Raw genomic sequence first — 21340 nt, forward strand, 5'->3', positions numbered from 1 at the left:
AGAGGGTTTCAAATAACTTACACACAAGCACCCAGTGACAAGGTGGAAAAGGTGAGAGGCAGTCACGGCTTTTTCAACAGTCTGTGAAACACTCTCTTGAATACAGACAATGTCATTTACTCAAAGTTCAGTATGTTACAGATGTTTATCTCAGGTCCCCAGGTAGCTGGCTGCCCTGTTACTGTGTTTAACTCTGAGAACTCTCCTTCAGAGACTCCAATGAGAGTGCTGCCTAGCCAGGCTTCCCAAGAACCATGGGGATCAAGAAACAGCAATTTTTAAGTCACTCTACAGAGGACCAGGCTTCATCTCAAGGTCATGTGATCATTTTCCAGGAGCAAGTAGGCCCGTGGAAGGGAGGATGGGGCATTAGGAACAGTGACTGCAAAGGCATCTTGCCCTCTAAGATTCTACGACGTGAAAGTTAAATTTTTAAATTTGGGATTTGGGGAAAGACAATGCCACTAAATAAAGACGAATACATGCACGGTGCATGCTGAATAAACATAGGCGCGGATGGAATACAGGTTTACACTTGTGGGATGCTTTCTGGGAAAATCTCTTTGGGCGGCAGGAGTAGTCAACTTTTGAGGAAAAGCAGTAAGACAGCGCCCACGGTGTATATTTCTATTTCGTAAATGCATTTTAAGGAGAAAAAAAAAAAGAAAAAAAACACACGCAACCCCACAGGCACAAATAGACCAACTTTAATAGATATTATTTTGTATTTATATAGCGCCTTCTTCAAGAACCTTAGATGCTTTACAGACATTGTATCTAATTAATCCCCACAACAACCCTGTGAGGTAGGTATTACTCCCATTTTACAAGATAGGGAGACTGAAGCACAGAGAGGTTAAGTGACTTGCCCAAGGTCACACAGTTAAATTCACTGAAGAGCCAGGACCTGAGCGCCTTAGCCTCCCGGCTCCCAGGTTAAATACCTCATGAGAGAAATCTTCAATGAAAAAGTAGCTTTAAAGAAAGTATCAAGAGTAGTATGTTATGGAAGTGAGGTCTTTCTACTGCCACCAAGGAAAGGAAAAAACTCTACACGGATGGTTAGAGGCGACGAGACCCATATATTACACACCCCCCCTTCTCCCTCTGCCTAGAGTCTCAGGGCTCCTGTCTCCAGCCAGCTTCTAAAGGTACCACTGCCAAGGCAGAAACCATATGACTTAGAAGTGAGACTTAATTTAGAATACTTACTTTCAGTTACAATAATTCATAGAAATTCTTATTCCAATACACAAAATACGGGACAGCCATCCCAACAAACATGTACACAGTTAGACGGCAATCACCACTGTGTACAACTGGAACCCGCCCCTCCTTTCAGTTGGTCAGCCAACACACACCCTCATGTCGCTTTCTAGACGTGTCACTTTTCTTCCTCTGTCTGCATTTCTCCCCCTAGCCCTAAACCCTCCGAGTTTTTCAAGCATACTGCGTTTCTGAGAAGCTTCGAGACATTACACGTAGATGCAGCTGCACTTAAGAGAACAAAGTGAATGGAGAACCATCATGCCATTGTCCTGCCCCTGACAGGTCGTCCTATTAAACAGGGTGTAGATGTGAACAGTGTGCGACTACTGTGGAACTCAAGAAAAATGTGAGAACTTGCTTTCATAGAAAATTTAACCTTGGCTTTTACTTTACTGTACTTTTTTTTTTTAATGCAAAATGTAAAGTTTACAAACACAACACAGTATCCCAACGCTGTACCTTTATGCAAATGACTTCATCTATCTTTCTTCTACATGCTGCGGCCCAGTGCAAGTCAAAGCTGGTTCAGCTTCACGTTACTCCTCGTCTCTGGACTGAAAGCTGCAGACCTTCAGCTTTAAATTAGAAGACGATTTGGCTGAAGCCCTCAAAGCAAAAAAAATGTATGCACCTCCAGAGCTCTGACCTTGCCCACATTCTTGGTTGTGATTCTCTGAGCCACACTGGTAGATTGGGCAGGCCATGTAATTTGTACGAAACCATCCCAGCCAAGGGTAAGGCTTTAGAAACTGTTATCTGCAAAAGCAATCTGTCAGAAGACATCATCATTTTCTCCTGGCACATTTGTTTCAACAGCCCAATTAGCAAAGTGACCCTGTTAAAGATCTATTCGTGGAACGAATAGGTGAAGTCATTTCCTGAGCTAAAAGATACAGATAATAAATGTTAATAATAGCAGCAGACAAAAACATTCTTCTTTGTTGCTTTTTTTTTTTTCAGATTCAACAGTATTAGTAAAATAAGTTTAGAAAATTACAGCAATTAAAAAAAAAGATTACTGCCTTAAAAAGACTTGAATAAAGAACATCTAAGACCTGATTGCTATTATTTTGAATATATATTCAATTACTTTCTGCAAGTCACATTCGGCCACTGTCAGACAACTTACTGATGTATAGGAAAGTGTCAACTGCAATGGTTTACATACATCTTACATCACGCATGTCACTTCTTGAAACTCCCAACAGAATGAAGTCTTTACAAACACAAAGTTAAATTTCTAAACACTCTTCCAGTAAGATCTGTAAAGGTGGAAGGGGGGAAAAAAGGACTTGCTTTCAAAGTACTCCTGGTTGACCTCATTAATGCACTCCTCACAGGGTCTGTCAGCTCCCCCAGGAAGGCTGGGGTTGGGATGGTCACTTCTTTCCAGAATAAAGAACATCTGAAAATAAGGTAACTGCTGTGACATGAGTTTTCCAAACATGACCTCAGCCTGAAACAGAGTACTGAAGAACCCTCAAGACTAGCACACCACTACCACACCAGGATTTCTTCCATCATTCCACAACAATAGGGAATTTTTTGACTATTTTTTTAAATTTTACTGAAATTAAAGCTGAATAAAACTTACAACTAGGAACAAATATTTAGAGCCAGAGATATCAGTTCCTCCTGGAAAAAGAATAATTTACCTTCTCTCACTGCAATTTTTCTTAGGGTAACTTATGATTTAAAATAGTTTAAAAATTCACCTTAAAAATAGAAACAAACGAAAGGATTCATTAAACTGACAAAAACTAATAAAAATATGCTCAAATTTACCGACAGAATCATGGGCATTTCATACAATACTTAGACTCTACCAGTTTTAAGTAAAATAAATAAGGAAAAAAATTATAATTACAAAGCCAGTCTTTCCCCTTGGGGAAACAAAAAGCCGCTTTTGACCAATTGTTCCCTAGATATACATATACTGTATATGATTATAAGCTTCTTCAGAGAAGCAAACGTTATTTGCCTTCCTGACACTGGATTCTAATATCTGTTCAGTCTCTTTACATCAGGAAGGCGACTGCAAGTGTTGGGCCCAAAAAGCATTTCTGGTTTACGCTCGAAAAGACTACCCAGTGTTCTCTCTCTCTGTGTCCAACCCAGGCACGCGCGTGTGCGGCGTGTTCAGCATCACCTCCTGCCATCGTCAGTATAACCTCGCACAGACTCCCGTTCTCTCTGCTGCACCCCCAAGGAGCTCAATCACTACCGGTGCAATGAAGGAAGAGAAAATGCATGTCGGTTACTGGAAGGCTGTTTTACAAGAGGAGCTGGTATCTCTGATTTCACTGCCTTATGCAGAGCTGCACAGACAGCATGATACCTGAGCGAATCAATCAACTACCAGGATAGGAAGAGCGTGTTAACCCACGGTCTTTGCTTTATTGTGTGCAAAGTGTGCTGCTGCCCCCCTGAGCTCCCTGCAGTTCTCTTTTCTTGGAAAAATCGGTGCTTGATCCTTTCCCAAATAACCAGAGAAGAAATGAGGCAGAAAGTCTCTCTTCATCGCGGTTCCCTCAGTCCCGGGACTGATAGAAAAGGATGTAGCCAGACTCAGAGTTCTTCGAGATATCTGATGTTAACCCGTAGAATTCTTCAATAGCTTGTGCATCTATTTTCTGCAAGGAAAAAAACAAACGTCAGTAGAAAAATGAGCTCTTTGGACTCCTGGAATCCAGTAAAAGCTTCAACCTTTCTTAGGATAATGTCTTTCATTTTCTCATTTGTAAAACAGCTCTGCACAATCAGAATGGCTTGGATGATGCCCAGTATTGGTGAGAACGTGGAACGAATGGAACTCTCATTCACAGCTGGGAGTGCAAAACGTCACCAGAAACAGACAAAATGCTTTCATCATCTTCTAAGCCTGAACATACCCTGTGACCCAGCAACTCTATTCCTAGGTACAGGCCGAACTATAAGAAACAACGGATTGTCAACCATTGGGGATCTATGAACATGGCAATTTCATAAGGTCCAATCTAATATATACTTAAGAAAAAACTGAGTGCACATGTTCAGTGAAAGACTTGTACGAGGGTAACCAAGGCAGTTTTATTTTAATAGTCATTAATGGACAAAAAGCCAAGTTTCTAACATGGTATATCTGTACAATGAAAAATTAGATAGCAATTTTAAAAAAGAACTACTACTGCAAGTAACAAGAATGAACTGCATAAATAGGAATGAGTGAAAAAAGACACCAAAGAAGTCATACTGGATGAGTCCACTTGTATTCAAACATAGACAAAATTAACCCCAGTAAAGATAATAAAATTAGAAATAGTGGGTTCCAGGGGATGGGGGATGGGGGAGGAAAGCTGTAGGTACTATAAACGAATAAGAGAGCTTGTTGGGGTGGTGAAATACACTATTTCTTGATCTAGATGGCAGTTATGTGTGTGCACTCATGTGTGTGTTCACATGTAACAATTTAAACTGTTGCTTAAAATCTGCATACTTAACTGTGTCTTATAGCTCAATAAATTATTTTTTTCATAGTGTAAGTTCTTTTTCTTAACTAGCTCTGTGGTTGAAAGATCTCACTTGTTTTATTCTAAACATTTTCAAGGCTACCTGACCGTTCCAGCAGCACTGGAACTGGATATTAGGGACTGAGAAGTAGGAATTCGATTACAACCTGAAGACCTGTCATATACAATGAGAAGCTGGAAGGAAAAAGTCACGAGCAAGATACACATATAACTTTGAAGGAAAACAAGAAATCAGGAAACTACTTACTTCTACAATGTCGTCATCAAACAACAACCAAAAATCATGACTCTTAACTATTGCAATATAATGGCCTCGATTGGGACCACTAAAACAAAGAGAAATAAAAGTTAACTTTATATAAAGTTTATTAGTATTACTCTTCTTGTCCTAAATTCCATGTTCTGTAAAGGAGAAAAACTGAAACAGGTAAAAATGTTCCTTACTTATTCTTTCCCCCCAAGAGATCAAGCTACATTGATCTGAACTGTCATTCGATTTTAAAATAATTTGTACTCTGCTTTGAGAGATATAACCAGTATTCTATTTATATAAAGCTATGCTATTAAAATTCTTTGTTGCCTTTTAAAATTATTATTTTTAAAGTAAAGTTCAAATTTGATTCTGCAAGAGACTTAAATAAAATTTTCTAGCATTTTTGTGGGGCAAGAGAGGCCAGAACACACTGAATTATAACCATCAAACAATGTACATAGAATTATTTCTGAGTCTTAACCCTTGGCAATAGTTTTTCTTGAGGAAAAATTCCACATGATGCTTGAAAAAGATATTGAAACCTTGGATCTGCAATCAAGCTCCAACTTCATAAACTTCTCTAAACAAATAACTTATTTTTAGTATTATTAGTGCTAGTTTTAATTCTTAGCAACATGTAATTATTATAATTGCCTCTGCATTTCATTTTAAATAAATCTGGGATACAGAAATCTAGAAAAATGTAAAAATAAAGGTGGGGTTTGTTTTTTTTTTTTTTTTTTTTTGGCCATGCTGCATGGCTTGTGGGCTCTTCATTCCCCAACCAGAGACTGAACTCGTGTCCCCTGCAGTGGAAGCATAGAGTCCCAACCACCGGACCACCAGCCAATTCCCTAAAAGAAATTCTTTTTAAAGAACATATCAAAGATTTTTTTTAACTTCTCCCAGTTATTTAAGTATGACTCACTAGAAAAGCTTATATAATTTTTAATTAAATTACAATTCTACCACAATTATTACATTATAGGCCTTGAAAAAATTTTCAACACAAATTATCCTTTATGGCTCTGAATACTATTTTAAAAGCAGCAACCTCAGATCTGAGAATAAGCTGCCTCCCAGTTTCTTTAGATCTTTGATCCCGTAGTTAAAATGAGTATCTTTGTTGACAGAACGATATGACGAGAGTACTTTTTCCCTGCGGATGAAAACATCTTAAACTTAAAAAAAAAATCTTAATGCTAACATAAACCTCCAGTCTGATCATTACAGTAGGGTTCTGTAAGTTATCTGATACTGTTTTCCTCTGTTCAGATGTCATTACTTACTTTAGAAACAGAATGCTCCAAAAATGGAAAAGCAAGATTACTGCTGAGGATAAATGACAGGAAATGGGCTGACGCAGACCACGGAGGTTAAAGTCTGTGACAGGGTGGACCCCCCTCCCAGCTCTCTTGACATATTCTGAGCAGAAAGGTGGGAGGGAGGGACAGCTAACGTTCTCGTTCTCTGGGATACAATACGCTGTTAGTACACGTTTCCAAACACCAGGGGAAATGGAGGAGTGTCTTGTTTTAAAATTATTACAAAAGGGAATTTCTTGGTGGTCCAGTGGTTAGGACTTGCACTTCCACTGGCTAGGCCCTGGTTCAGTCCGTGGTGAGGGAACTAAGACCCCACAAGCTGTACAGTACAGCCAAAGTGTGTGTGTGTATGTATATATATATAATAAAATTAATACAGGAAATTGTAAACAGTCAATGAAGATTGTATGTTCTAAACATAAATGTTGATTATGCAATGCTCTTGTGGTCTGAGAATCTTTTTGAGCTATTTTATGAATTAAGGTCTATAGATGAGATAGTACACTAAATTAGCTAATAGGAAACACACACACAGACTTGTAAAATCAGAAAACTTATCTTTGAAGGTTATCTCCAAGGCCTTCTAAAAGTGTTTTTCATTATTATTAATATGATGAACATATCCAACTAGTCTCAGATTTTGTAAAAATAAAGAACTTATTTTATAAAATCTCTTTAAGGAGCATCTTTTTTCTTTTTTTTAACCAACAACCAAGAAAAACAAAAAAGAAAACTAACAGGACTTAAAAGTTCTCAGAGTAATATTTAGATGGTGGTGGTGGTGGTTTAGTCACTAAGTCGTTTCTGACTCTTTGCAACCCCATGGACTGTAGCCCGCCAGGCTCCTCTGTCCATGGGATTCACCAAGCCAGAATACTGGAATGGGTTGCTATCCCCTTCTCCAGGGGATCTTCCCAACCCAGGAATTGAACCCGAGACTCCTGCACTGCAGGCAGATTCTTTACCAGCTGAGCTACGAGGGAAGCCCCTATTTAGATAATAAGAACAAATATCAGATCCAAGCAATAATGCACTATTTTAACAGATAAAAGCTTTAAGGAGGAAACGGTAAAATGGATCTGAAATACTCATTCTGAAATAAACTCATCTCGGTCCTAGAGCACCGGGGGTACAGGATCTCTGGCAGGCCCGCCTCTGAGTGGCTCTGGGGTGTCCTGTGCGCACTGCCCGCCCCCGAGCTTCCCGCCGGCACGGCCCACACCCGTTACCTTCCACAGTGAACCACGACGGCCACGAGGTCGTACATTCTGTCAGGATTGGTCGCATCGCCTGAAGTGTTAAACAGACGAAGTTCTAAAGGAAAAACCACCCGGTAAGAAAGTTTTGTGTATCGATGAAGTTGATCCATATACTTAAATCTTTTCAGATGCAGAGCTAGAATCATGGGCAGCTTTTTCACTTTCATCCTGTCAGAATAAACATGAAGACAGAATCTCATAACAGACATTCACCATGTGCTTAAAAGAACTATCAAACTGCAGGATTCAATTAACCGTTGACAGTTTTATTAGCCCAGCACTGCCCACTTCCGCATTATTTCTACCTGTGCCTTTTTTAAGCTTTTTATTTTGTGTTGGGGTAGAACTGATTAATAATGCTGTGACGGTCTGAGGTGAACAGCAATCTCCTGGGACTCTTACATCAGCAGAGCAACATTCTGACGGTCTTAAGACGGCCCCCTGTCCCTCATCATCTCCAAACCACATAATGCGACCTGGAACTCCGTGTGGCTCCCAGACAGAGGTCTAGCCCGTTATTTTAAGAACTCTGAACTCCTGAAATAGAGGTCCCTTAAGACAAGGCAGACTGCAGGCGATGCCTGTGTCTGGTAGAGGAAAAACCGGTTCCTAAGAGCTGCTGAGAGCAGAGACTGAAATACATTTGTTCTACTCATCTATATAAGTCAGGAACAGACTGGGAACAGGAGAGAGAGAGAGAAGAGCAATGAAGACCAGCCACTCAGGGCGTTTCACAGACAGGATACAGTTCCTTACTGCGTGGATCCCAGAAAGGCAATAAAATAACCTGGAAACACAGGAATGAGGTTTCTACCTGTGAAGTCCAGGCCTCCTCATCCTCAACAATCCTGAAGACCCCCTCCATGCCATCTCCACTCCCCCATGTCACCGCACGGCAGCCTCTTCTTAACAAAATTCGCCAACGCTTTCCCGTCCAAGAGAAACAGCTGTTCTCCTCCGCCCTCCACCAGCACTTTACAGACTCACTCTGTCTCGGTACAGTTTGCTACACGACAAAATACAGAGATGGTTGTGGTCTCTCTCTCTGTCTAGGGTCTGGACTCTGGGCAGACAGAAACCATCTCTTTCATCGTATTTCTCCACCCCCCAGTAATAATGCCTGGCACACAGCAGGTACTTGACAGTGCAGGACTGAATTCTGTATGTGTTCAGTGAAGCAAAACACTTTTCATACTTTAAAATAAAAATTACTAAGCCACTGCCTCTAATAAAGTGAAAAAAAAATTTTGTAGCCTTATTCGAAACCTGCATTCTACAGATCTTAAGTGCGGAGGAGCAGCTGATTATCCCAGAAATATTTACTAACCTGGCCAGTGAAAAACATTAGTGAAAATAAATGTAAAAACCTAATCTTTCCTGGAAAACCAGCCAGCCACAGGAACCAACAGTCTTTATGCCCTTTTCCTCAATAATTCCATTTCTAGAAATTAAATATATAACCTCAAATGCAATATCCCTGAGCCCTCACTGAGACTGAGAAACAGGGATATTCATAATCTCAAAATACCTCCACACAAAATGCATATAAGTAACAAACTAGGGAGAAAGCACAGCTTAACATTTGGAGACAGCACCTCAGTCAAGTGACCAGAGAGAACGGTGGGAGTCACGGGACCTACAGAGCAGCCCCAGACCGTCCTGGGAAGGGCTGGCTGTGGGGCTGACCCTCAGCTGGCATCTGGGAACCTGATCTGGGGGTGCTCCCGCTGTTCCCTAGCTGGTAAGCGGTGCTTGATGTGCCTGAACTTGTGGTACAGATCATATGGTTTATGCTGAGCTCTTGCTTCCCTTCCAGGAGCCTGGAGTTTTGGTACAGGCCTGATGGCTTGGCGGGTGAAGAATCCGCCTGAGATGCATTAGACATAAGAGACTCAGCCTTGATCCCTGGGTCAGGAAGATCCCCTGGAGGAGGAGATGGCAACCCACTCCAGTATTCTTGCCTGGAGAACCCCATAGACAGAGGAGCCTGGCGGACTATGGTCCGTGGGGCCGCAAAGAGTCGGATACTGAGTGACTGAGCGTGTATGCACACACACAGGCAGGCAATGCCTAGGCGACCTGCCCCCAGTAAATCTCGGGCACCACACTGAGTCTGTGATGAGCTTCTCTGGGAGACAATGCTGCCACATTCGATGCTGGAGAAACAAGTGTGTCCAAGTGACTCCATGTGGACAGGACACCTGGCTTCCCCTTTGCTGATCGGACCTGTCACTGTTCCCTGTGACAAACCTTAGCTGTGAGCAGGACTACAGACGCTGAATCCTGTGAGTCCTTCTAGGGAAGCATCAAATCCAGGAGTGGTCGTGGGGCCCTGACACATGACACGCATCAAAATCGTGTATTTAAAAAGAACACAGCCTCACCTCTGTGTGATTCCTGCCCAGAATACATAATCTGAACCTCATCACATGAAAATATGAGATGGACCCAAAGAAGGACATTCTGTAAAATAACTATTAAAATAACTAAGTAAAATAAGTAAACTAAGTAAAATAACTACAATTATTAAATTTTATTAATAAACCTGACAACTATGACACATTCTGAATAAAATAGTATCATAGTGATATAGTGCTTACACATGAATCTTACACGTGCATAGTACATTCTGGGTGTTTTGATTAAGTTTTCCTCTCTGATAACTGATCTCTCTTTTTTGAATTTATTTATGGGATGTTTTTGCAGCAAGTGGGATCTAGTTCCCTGACCAAGGACCAAACCCGGGCCCCCTGCATTGGAAGCAAGGAGTCTTAGCCACTGGACCACCAGGGAAGTTTGAGGTGTTAGTTTCTCAGTCATGTCTGACACTTTGTGACTCCATGGACTATAGCCCACCAGGCTCCCTGTCCATGGAATTCCCAAGCAAAAATACTGGAGTGGGTTGCCACGCCATTCTCCAGGGGATCTTCCCGACCCAGGGATCGAACCCAGGTCTCCTGCAATGCAGGCGGATTCTTTACAGTCTGAGCCATCAGGGAAGCCCTGGACCACCAGGGATGTCCCAGATAACTGCTCTCTTTAGTTACTAAGACTAATTTTTCCCTCATCTTTGACATACAACAGTTATTTTCTTTGAAAAGAGAGGATGACCGTGATTTCCTCTCCATTAGTTCTACCACATAAAGCAATCCCTACTAACATATCATCCTACTGTAATGAAAATCTCATTCTCTTAATAGCTGCTCTGTTTCACACTCGACTGGTAGAGCACTGGTTTCTCAGAATCCAGTGGGTCCTCAGTCATAGCAACAAACCTGTACATGAGGATCTGGAATTATTATGACTTACATCATTGTTTTACATATATTCTCCTCCCATCCCTGTGCTCTCATTCAGAAACACTATGCTGCTGCTGCTGCTGTTAAGTCACTTCAGTCATGTCCGACTCTGTGTGACCCCATAGACAGCAGCCTACCAGGCTCCCCCGTCTCTGGGATTCTCCAGGCAAGAACACTGGAGTGGGTTGCCATTTCCTTCTCCAATGCATGAAAGTGAAAAGTGAAAGTGAAGTCACTCAGTCGTGTCTGACCCTCAGCGACCCCATGGACTGCAGCCTACCAGGCTCCTCCGTCCATGGGATTTTCCAGGCAGGATTACTGGAGTGGGGTGCCATTGCCTTCTCCTAACCTGTAATTTTTAAGTGTCAAGAGAGTGAAAGTCAAGCAAAGACTAATAAGGAACTGCTCCTGATGTAGAAAGACGACAGAGACACGAATGCTAAATGCAACGTGTGCTTCTGGACTGGACCCTTTTTTTCTATAAAGGACATTACTGGGACATCTGGTGATGCTAAAGGAAGGTCTACGACAACAGTAACATGTCAGTGCTGCTGTCCTGACGTGGCCGGACATGGTACAGGGGAAACGTCTCCACTGGCAGGACACTGCTACCGAAGCCTCAGAAATGTGAGACATCACAGCAGGGACCCACTCTCAAATGGTTAAGGGTGAAAAGGCATTCTTGGTATATTGCTCACAAGACTTTGAGGCTGCTTCAAAATAAAAAGTAAAATAATCAGGGTGATGATGAGTCCCTTTTCTGATACCAGAATACAGTCTTCATGGTAACACACTGAGAGAAGGCATGAATCCTATGGAGGAACAGTGGAGATTGGAGTGGGCGTGAGGAAAGCACTTTCCCCCTCTTCTTTCCTCACCAAGAGAAAGCTTACACAACGAGGAGAGCTTCAAAGCAGAACCCTCTCACTGTGTTGGTTTATGGTGATTAAACACTCACCAAGTGTGGACAGTCAAGGCAGCACAGAGTTGAGCACTGTTTGCCTGGTAACCACCTAATGTGTTTGTCTAGTAATTACCTAATGAGTCTTAACAGTTGGTGATAAAATGAAGGATGATTACTCAATGCAAACTGCCAGAGATCACTTTTGGTTAGAACATCCATGGCCAAAGAATCACTATGAATTTCAGAAAACACTAAATTACCGTTTGTGTGCTTCCTGTTTGCTGCGACATTCTTCACAGTAATATTTGTATTCACTGCATAGAGTTTCTGTGTTGCTAAAACCCCTGTTGTAAAATTCAAAATAAATTAGTTTTGCCTATACCAGAAAATGATGTATTCATTTAAAGATATTCTAAAAACCAAAGATAATCATTAACTGTCAAAATAAATAATTCCACGCTTACCTTAAGCAGTGAGTAATTGATGTGTTTTGTTCCACGTCAACAGAAAGGTCTAAAAAATCTTCATCTTTGCTGCTTATCTGTAAAAATAAGAGAATTAATTACCTTTGATTTCTTTAGATATCAGGAAATTACTGCTTCAAAATGATAGAATTAAATGTGGGTTATTATCAGTATTATCAAATACATAAAGAACCTTTTCCCCCAAGTTGAAAAGAAACTACTTGAGTCATGCAAGTTTACAAAAGGACGCTGAATCAACACCCTTCATTATATTTAGAGGAAAATACCAAAGTGCACCTACGGCTGCTCTCCTTACTGGCAAAGGCTGGTGTGATGTGAAATCCTATCACTTCCCCGAATCCTGGTATGGGGGTGGTTTAGTCACTCAGTCGTGGCCCACCCTTTCAACCCCATGGACTGTAGCCCGCCAGGCTCCTGTGTCCATGGTGTAAAGCATAAAACAAACTATGCCATACACAGTAATTCTTAAAAGAACACAGGACAAGGCTGAATGAGAATGGCTGGTAAAGGACATGATCTCTGTACTGTTTAATTATTTAAGAAAAAAACTACCATTTAAGAAAAAATGTTAGTCCAACAATGCCAAATGAGCCTTCATTTATGACCTTCTTTCATTTACCCTCCGAATTTAACCATGTTCTGTTTGAACTATGAATAAATCATCTGTCATGATCTAAAGTTACTACTGATTCAGTGAACTGGAGTAGGACACATCCCTCGCGCTGGCTGCCTCCCTTGACAGGATGCAACAGGAGGGACGTCAGACTCGGTGCCCGGGACCCCCCCCACCACACGACTCTACACGCACAGATGGTCTGTGATGACTTTCTCGATATGACACCAAAAGCATTTAAAGAATATCAAAAGCACTTCCATGAAGGAAAACAAACAAACAAACTGGACTTGATTAAAATTTAAAATTAAAACATTAAAAACTTCTGATCTGCCAAAGGCATGGTTCAGAGAAAGTAAAGATGAGCCACAGGCTGGGAGAAATCCTTGCAAATGACACAGCTGACAAAGGCCTGGTATCTAAAATGTACAAAGTACTCCTAAAACTCAACAACTAGAAAACAAACAACCTGATTTGAAAAATGGGCCAAAGACTAGTACTGGTACCTCAGCAAAGAAGATATATAGATGGCAAACAGGTGCATGAAAAGATGTTCCACATTATATGCCATCAGAGAAATGCAAATTAAAATGAGACAACACTACACACCTATTAGAACAGCCAAAATCCAAAACACCGACATCAGCATGTGCTGACCAGGACGTGGAGCAGCAGGAACTCTCCCTCATTGCTGGTGGGAATGTGAATGTAGTTCCTTCCAAAACTAAACATACTCTTGCTACCACACGATCTAGCAACTGCGCCCCTGACCACCAACTGAGGCACTGAAAACATATCCACACAAAATCCTGCACATGCCTGTTCAGAGCAGCTTTATTCATAATTACCAAAACAAGCAACCGAGACGTCCTTCAGTAGGTGAATGGATAAACTCTGGTACATCCAGACAATAAAATGTAATTCAGCAATAAAAAGAAATGAGCTATCAAGCTGTGAAAAGACGGGCGGGAACCTTAAATACCTACTGCTGAGTGCAAGAAGCCAATATGAAAAGGCCACGTGCTCTACGATTCCAACCACGTGGCATCTGGAAAGGGCAAACTATGGAGGCATAAAATGACCGCGGCCGCTAGGGGCTGGGGCAGGGGGAGGCGCAAATACACGGGGCACAGAGGGCCGTCAGAGCAGCGAGACTACTCTGTACGACACTGAGGTCACAACACAGCCCTCCTGTTCAACATGAAGTCTCAACACAGTTCACACCGCAGCGAGTGTTCCTCTGCCGGGTCAGGGTTCAGTCAACAAGAGACAGCTGAGAGGCTCGTCGGTCACAGGCACCACAACTCTCAAGTTCACTCTCACACTCATCTTCAAAGAACTTTTAACACAAGGGGTTAGATGTGTTCTGTATGACATTTTATGATATACTTACGGTTTCACAAGTAAGACACCTGGTTTCATTAGTCAGCGTTCCCTGAAAGATCTCATGAACCCATGTTGGGTCTGGTGTGCTGTTATTTTCACTGTCGATGTTGCCGTTAGGCAAACGACCATTTTGCTTCTCCTGCTTTCTCTCTTCTTGTAAAATATCAGCAATGGTGTTTAGTAGGTAATTTAGGAATTCGTGGGCATCTTGCTGCATGTAGTTGTCAAAGAGCTCTAAAAATAATGACACATAGAGAATTATTTCAGAATGAATAACTTCATTAAAAAAACTAAATTAAAAAAAGTATATCTAGTACTCTATCAGAATTACATAAAATGTTTGGGACTGTTAGTAATGAACAAGAAACACGTACCTTTCACATATACAAATTATGACTCAAATGTGGGGAAAATAAAGTTATGATGAATAAAAGTCTTCTGCTGCTGCTGCTGCTGCTGCTGCTAAGTCACTTCAGTCGTGTCTGACTCTGTGCGACCCCACAGACAGCAGCCCACCAGGGTTCCCCATCCCTGGGATTCTCCAGGCAAGAGTACTGGAGTGGGGTGCCATTGCCTTCTCCAATGCATGAAAGTGAAAAGTGAAAGCGAAGTTGCTCAGTTGTGTCCGACTCTGTGCAACCCCATGGACCACTGCCTACCAGGCTCCTCCGTCCATGGGATTTTCCAGGCAAGAGTACTGGAGTGGGGTGCCATTGCCTTCTCCAAAAATCTTCTAAAAAATACTAATTGATCAAAAAAGAGAAAACCTATCCTCATACAGAATGTATTGAGGTGGTAAGAATCAACTGCTTTTTATTAGTTCACTTAATCTGTTGTCCCATAAATACTACAAAAAGGCAAAATGGTTGTCTGCGGAGGCCTTACAAATAGTTGTGAAAAGAAGAGAAGTGAAAGGCAAAGAAGAAAAGGAAAGATATACCCATTTGAATGCAGAGTTCCAAAGAAGAGCAAGGAGAGATAAGCCTTCCTCAGTGATGAATGCAAAGAAATAGAGGAAAATAATAGAATGGGAAAGACTAGAAATCTCTTCAAGAAAATTAGAGATACCAAGGGAACATTTCATGCAAAGATGGGCTCAATAAAGGACAGAAATGACACAGACCTAACAGAAGCAGAAGATATTAAGAAGAGGTGGCAAGAATACACAGAAGAACTATACAAAAAAGATCTTCACAACCCAGATAATCACGATGGTATGATCACTCACCTACAGCCAGACATCCTGCAGTGTGAAGTCAAGTGGGTCTTAGGAAGCATCACTACGAACAAAGCTAGTGGAGGTGATGGAATTCCAGTTGAGCTCTTTCAAATCCTAAAAGATGATGCTGTGAAAGTGCTCCACTCAATATGCCAGCACATTTGGAAAACAGCAGTGGCCACAGGACTGGAAAAGGTCAGTTTCCATTCCAATCCCAAAGAAAGGCAATGCCAAAGAATGCTCAGACTACCACACAATTGCACTCATCTCACACACTAGTAAAGTAATGCTCAAAATTCTCCAAGCCAGGCTTCAGCAATATGTGAACTGTGAACTTCCAGATGTTCTAGCTGGATTTAGAAAAGGCAGAGGAACCAGAGGTCAAATTGCCAACATCCGCTGGATCATGGAAAAAGCAAGAGAGTTCCAGAAAAACATCTATTTCTGCTTTATTGGCTATACCAAAGCCTTTGACTGTGTGGATCACAATAAACTGTGGAAAATTCTGAAAGCGATGGGAATACCAGACCACCTGACCTGCCTCTTGAGAAACCTGTATGCAGGTCGGGAAGCAACAGTTAGAACTGGGCATGGAACAACAGACTGGTTCCAAATAGGAAAAGGAGTACATCAAGGCTGTATACTGTCACCCTGTTTATTTAACTTATATGCAGAGTACATCATGAGAAATGCTGGACTGGAAGAAACACAAACTGGAATCAAGATTGCCGGGAGAAATATCAATAACCTCAGATATGCAGATGACACCACCCTTATGGCAGAAAATGAAGACGATCTAAAGAGCCTCTTGATGAAAGTGAAAATGGAGAGTGAAAAAGTTGGCTTAAAACTCAACATTCAGAAAACTGAGATCATGGCATCTGGTCCCATCACTTCATGGGAAATAGATGGGGAAACAATGGGAACATTTGACAGACTTTATTTTTAGGGGCTTCAAAATCACTGCAGATGGTGACTGCAGCCATGAAATTAAAAGACGCTTATTCCTTGGAAGAAAAGATACGATCAACCTAGACAGCATATTAAAACGCAGAGACATTACTTTGCCAACAAAGGTCCATTTGGTCAAGGCTATGGTTTTTCCAGTACTCATGTATGGATTTGAGAGTCAGATTATAAAGAAAACTGAGTGCTGAGGAATTGATGCTCTTGAACTATGGTGTTGGAGAAGACTCTTGAGAGTCCCCTGGACTGCAAGGAGATCACACCAGTCCATCCTAAAGGAAATCAGTCCTGAACAGTCATTGGAAAAACTGATGCTGAAGCTGAAACTCCAATACTTTGGCCACCTGATGTGAAGAACTGACTCATTGGAAAAGATCCTGATGCTGGGAAAGACTGAAGGGAGGAGGAGAAGGGGATGACAGAGGACGAAATGGTTGGATGGCATCACCGACTCAATGGACATGAGTTTGAGCAAGCTCCAGGAGTTGCTGATGGACAAGGAGGCCTGGCATGCTGCAGTCCATGGGGTCACAGAGTCAGACACAACTGAGCGATTGGACTGAACTGATAAATACTACAACAGGGCAACTTTTAAAGCAGAAAGTGGACCTTGTGGCAGTGCCAGGGCAAATGTATACAAATCACAGAGGAAGCCTTGAACATGATAAATCACTGGGCCACACAGCCCCGTGTACACCCTCTGCCAGAGTCAGGTGAGGCCTGGAACCTGCACTTCTCCAAGCTCCTCCAGGTGATTCTGCTGTGCAGTCAAGTTTAGGGAACAAAGGCATCATGGAAAATATATTTAATCCAGAGAATCTCTAAGGGCCCTTCCAAAGACCTGTAACTCCGTGGAACGTCCCCCGTAGCTACTCAAATGAGTCCTGTCATGGAAACACTAAGCATTTGACCTGTGCTCACATGATGTACCCTGAGCCTGGAGAGGAAGACCTTCCAGGGCAGGGCCTCATGCCATCTTCCTAACAACCCCGTGACACCGCTATTAGCAGTATTTCACATGTGAGGAAACAGAAGAGAGCGGTAAAGACACTGCCAGGAATCAGCAGGACCAGGACTCAAGGCAGGCCGTCAGGCCCCACCCAGGGGACTTGGGCAGCCAGGCCACCTGGCCACATAGGCATCTGCACCCAGCCAACAAGATGCACTCAGACCACCACCCCGCCAGGAAGTTTCACCTCCAGAGCTTATATAAGTTCAGGAAGTTTATGGTTTACATTTTCAAAATGATAGAATAGAAACAGATTAGAAAATCGAGGGAAAGCCTCCCTAAGACACAAGGACTTTAAAAATTACATTACAGAAGAGCTGCAGATATGACCACGTAAGACTAAGTTCTATACATTAGAAATCATTTAAAAAGTTTAAGATGGTGAAACCTGAAAGGTATCAACATCTTCAACACAAAAAGAATTTATACAAAAGACAAAGTCAGCAAAAGACTTGAAATCAACAACTTATAGAAACAAAATTTTAAAGGTTAAATAAAATACATGAAAAAACATTCAACCCCATGGTAAACCAAAGAGGTCATTTGGCATTTTTTGAATGAATGAATGAATGAATGAACAGACCACAGGCACTGAAACAGTGAAGGTAACATAAGAAGAATAAACTTGGCCCCCAACAGCAGTGTGAATGATGCACAGAGCCACAAGCCAGCTGTTCTGACTTCAAGCCACCTTAGGAGAGGTGACCCTCTGCACAGGTGAAAACCCACGTAAAACCATAGTTGGCCCCTTGTATGTGAGGACCCTCCGTACCTGGTGGTGCACCTGTGGATTTGAGCCGCCACAGACGAGCAGGGCTCTAGTATTGACTACTGAAACAATCCTCGTACAAGTGGACCCGTGTAATATAAACCCATGCTGTCCAAACGTCAACTGTACATGAGCTTTCTACCAGGACAAAATTTTTAAGTGTCCCACCAACACAGACAAAAAAAAAACAACTCTCCGAGAAGACCTGAATCAGTCTCATTCTAACAGAGTTGTATTTGGCTTTCTCACAAACAGCAGATACTCGACACATCTGGAATTTAAGACAGTAAGTAGGTTTAGCTTTGAATCAGGGAAATATTTTAAAAAGTGCTTTTGTGAGCAATTAATCTATTTGTATATGGAGAAAATGAACAAAACTTTTAACATGGTTATCAGATTAATAAATAGTAACCTATAATCATATTATTCCAGCATCTTCATATGTTTTAGGAAATTCAGTATGACCCATGCTTTTCTCGATTCATGTGACAATGAACAGTTCAACTGAGTTAAGGGCAGGACTCCCCATTAATAACCAACCTTAGAAACTTCTCAAATTATATTTCTATTGGCATTTTTATATTCGACAGATAACAAATGAAACTAAAAATAACACCCAATTTTCTTTCTACAGTGACTGAAATGCCTAATTCCAAGCAAATAAGCAAAAAGAATTCCACACGTTTCTCAAGTCCATCCGAACTTCCCGTGGCGGTTCACCACCCTGGACAGACGCTGGGCTCAGACATCAGGGAGGACACGGGCCTGACAGGTCACCGTAACATCCCTGAGTGCCAGTGATGTTAAGGCAAGTGAGGAAGCAGTGACTAATGATGAGCTTGCTAGGGAAATCAAATGAAAACTATTTGAAGAGAGAAAAGGGAAGTGGGGGGTGCAGCCAGTAACTATTTTTAAAAGGGTGGGGTGGGGTAGGCGGTGGAGTTAAAACCATATATCTAAGCCAGAAAGTTTCATTTATTGTGTTGGCGCTTTCCTTTGCCTGGGGTGTGACTCCCGGCAAGTCTTTTAGCTTCAGTTTTTGGTTTTTTTTTTTCATGGCTAAAGTGGGGGAAATATAATGGCCTTTCATCAGGTTATTGTAAGGATCAAATGAGTTAATATGCATAAAAAGCATTACCAAAAAAACACACAAATGAACAGTAATTGGGAAAAAAAAATCAACAAAAAAACTGCAGAAGACCCCGCAACTTTTCTTTTTTCAATATTTGGCTGCACCAGGTCTTAGCTGTAGCATGCAGGATCTAGTTCCCTGATCAGGGATCAAACCCAGCCACCCCCAACCCGCCCACCCCCGCCCGCATTGGGAGCCTGGAGTCTTAGCCACTGGACCACTGGGGAAGTATCTCCCAACAACTTTCCTTGATCAAAGAGCCAAGTAGGCAAAAAAAGAGAAATGACGATTTCTCATTTCTGGGCGTACAGAATTTAATCTCTGTACAGCACACTTCAGACGGCAGCCACACCTCACAGGAACCCAAGTGACTGTGTCCTCACTGAGCTGGCTGGCGCTGCCTTCCAGGCAGGAACACCGCCTTTGGCTTCTCAGAGGCCGCTGCACCATCGGGCGTGAGGATGCCCAGCCGACACTTGCTGCACCTGACCGTCCTGTTACCTCAGCAGCAGGTTGAGAAGCAGAAGAGTTATTTACCATTTTCTTTCCGCAATCTCGTTATGAACTTCTTAGGAGGTATGACTCCAACCTTCTTCTTCTGGGTGGCGATGCTGTGGAAGAGGTCTGCTAAGCACGTGAGAAGGCTCTCCTTCTTCCGGGGCTGACTCTTATACGCGAGAACTTTTTCCCGAAACGGACGACAGAAGTAAAGTGCCTGAAGAACTGAATTGCAGTAGCAGGTATTCCCAAACTAGGATAGAAAAAGAAGAAAAAAAAATTTTTTTTGGTTAAAATTGGGGGCAAAACAATTTCCAGAGAAAGAATTTCCAAGCCTAGAGTTGTTGAGAGAAGAGAAAGAGCAAGATAGGGAATATTTATGATCCTCATAAATCAAAAGGTACCCGAGGGTAGAACTGTGGTGTGGAGAAGATGCTTGAGAGTCCTTTGGACTGCAAGGAGATCCACCCAGTCCATCCTATAGGATCAACCCTGAATAGTCATTGGAAGGACTGATGCTGAAGCTGAAACTCCAATACTTTGGCCACCTGCTGCAAAGACTCATTTGAAAAGACCCTGATGCTGGGAAAGATTGAAGGCAGCCGGAGAAGGGGACAACAGAGGATGAGATGGCTGGATGGCATCACTGACTCGATGGACATGAGTTTGAGTGAACTCTGGGAGTTGGCGATGGACAGGGAGGCCTGGCATGCTGCAGTCCATGGGGTCGCAAAGAGTTGGACACGACTGAGCGACTGAACTGAACTGAGGGTAAAAATAATTGTCCTGACTGCAAATTAGAGATTTTAACATTAAATGGATGCTCTTGACATTAGTTTCAGGTTAAAATGGAAGAAAGATACATGTGATAAATTTGGCCTTTATGACCACTGAGTTAAAGAACTACAGTTTAAATAGTGAAATTAGATAAGGTTTAGGATTCTGGAGAATTTTTTTCTTTCCCAATTCTCACTCTTTTGATAGGATTGGTTGTATAAGAACTATTTTCTATACTGTACATTTAAAAATATAACTCTCAAAAATTATTTTATAAAAACATAATAGTGAAGTTTACTATCAAGTTCTTCAGTGCCACCCAAAAAATAAAAACAGAAAATAAGAAAAAAACAGGATACTCTGAAGTATTAGATGAAAGAATCAACAGTGTGACAGCCTAACCACTGACATGCTGAAATGCCAGGTCACACCATGCTCAATCCATGAGGAGGACGTGGACTCGCTCTGGAGTTGAATCTTGAATGGCTGCGCCACCTCTCACTGGCCACGTGGCCTGGAGCAGGCGACCACGACTACTCAGCTTCAGTTTCCTTCTTTTTTTTTTGGCCTTGCCCCAAGGCACGTGGGATCTTAGTTCCCCAACTAGGGATCAAACCTGCACCCCTGCATTGGAGACACGAAGTCTTAACCACTAGATGTCAGGGAGG

At 42.0% G+C, this 21340-nt stretch overlaps 1 protein-coding gene across 1 annotated transcript in view; it reads right to left on the reverse strand.

Annotated features, from left to right (window-relative positions):
* Positions 1–691: 691 nt before the first annotated feature.
* Positions 692–21340, reverse strand: part of USP12 (ubiquitin specific peptidase 12) — a 59419-nt gene continuing 38770 nt past the window's right edge. The window contains exons 3-9 of the mRNA XM_025262864.3: positions 19935–20148; positions 14310–14536; positions 12283–12359; positions 12079–12162; positions 7586–7783; positions 5026–5104; positions 692–3902 (exon numbers count right to left, since the gene is read on the reverse strand). Of these exons, the coding sequence (XP_025118649.1) occupies positions 3801–3902; positions 5026–5104; positions 7586–7783; positions 12079–12162; positions 12283–12359; positions 14310–14536; positions 19935–20148 (981 nt within the window). The 3' untranslated portion in view covers positions 692–3800. The remainder of the gene's footprint in view (positions 3903–5025; positions 5105–7585; positions 7784–12078; positions 12163–12282; positions 12360–14309; positions 14537–19934; positions 20149–21340) is intronic.

This window comes from Bubalus bubalis, chromosome 13, assembly GCF_019923935.1.
Source record: "Bubalus bubalis isolate 160015118507 breed Murrah chromosome 13, NDDB_SH_1, whole genome shotgun sequence".
In the NCBI taxonomy this organism is placed as follows: domain Eukaryota; kingdom Metazoa; phylum Chordata; class Mammalia; order Artiodactyla; family Bovidae; genus Bubalus; species Bubalus bubalis.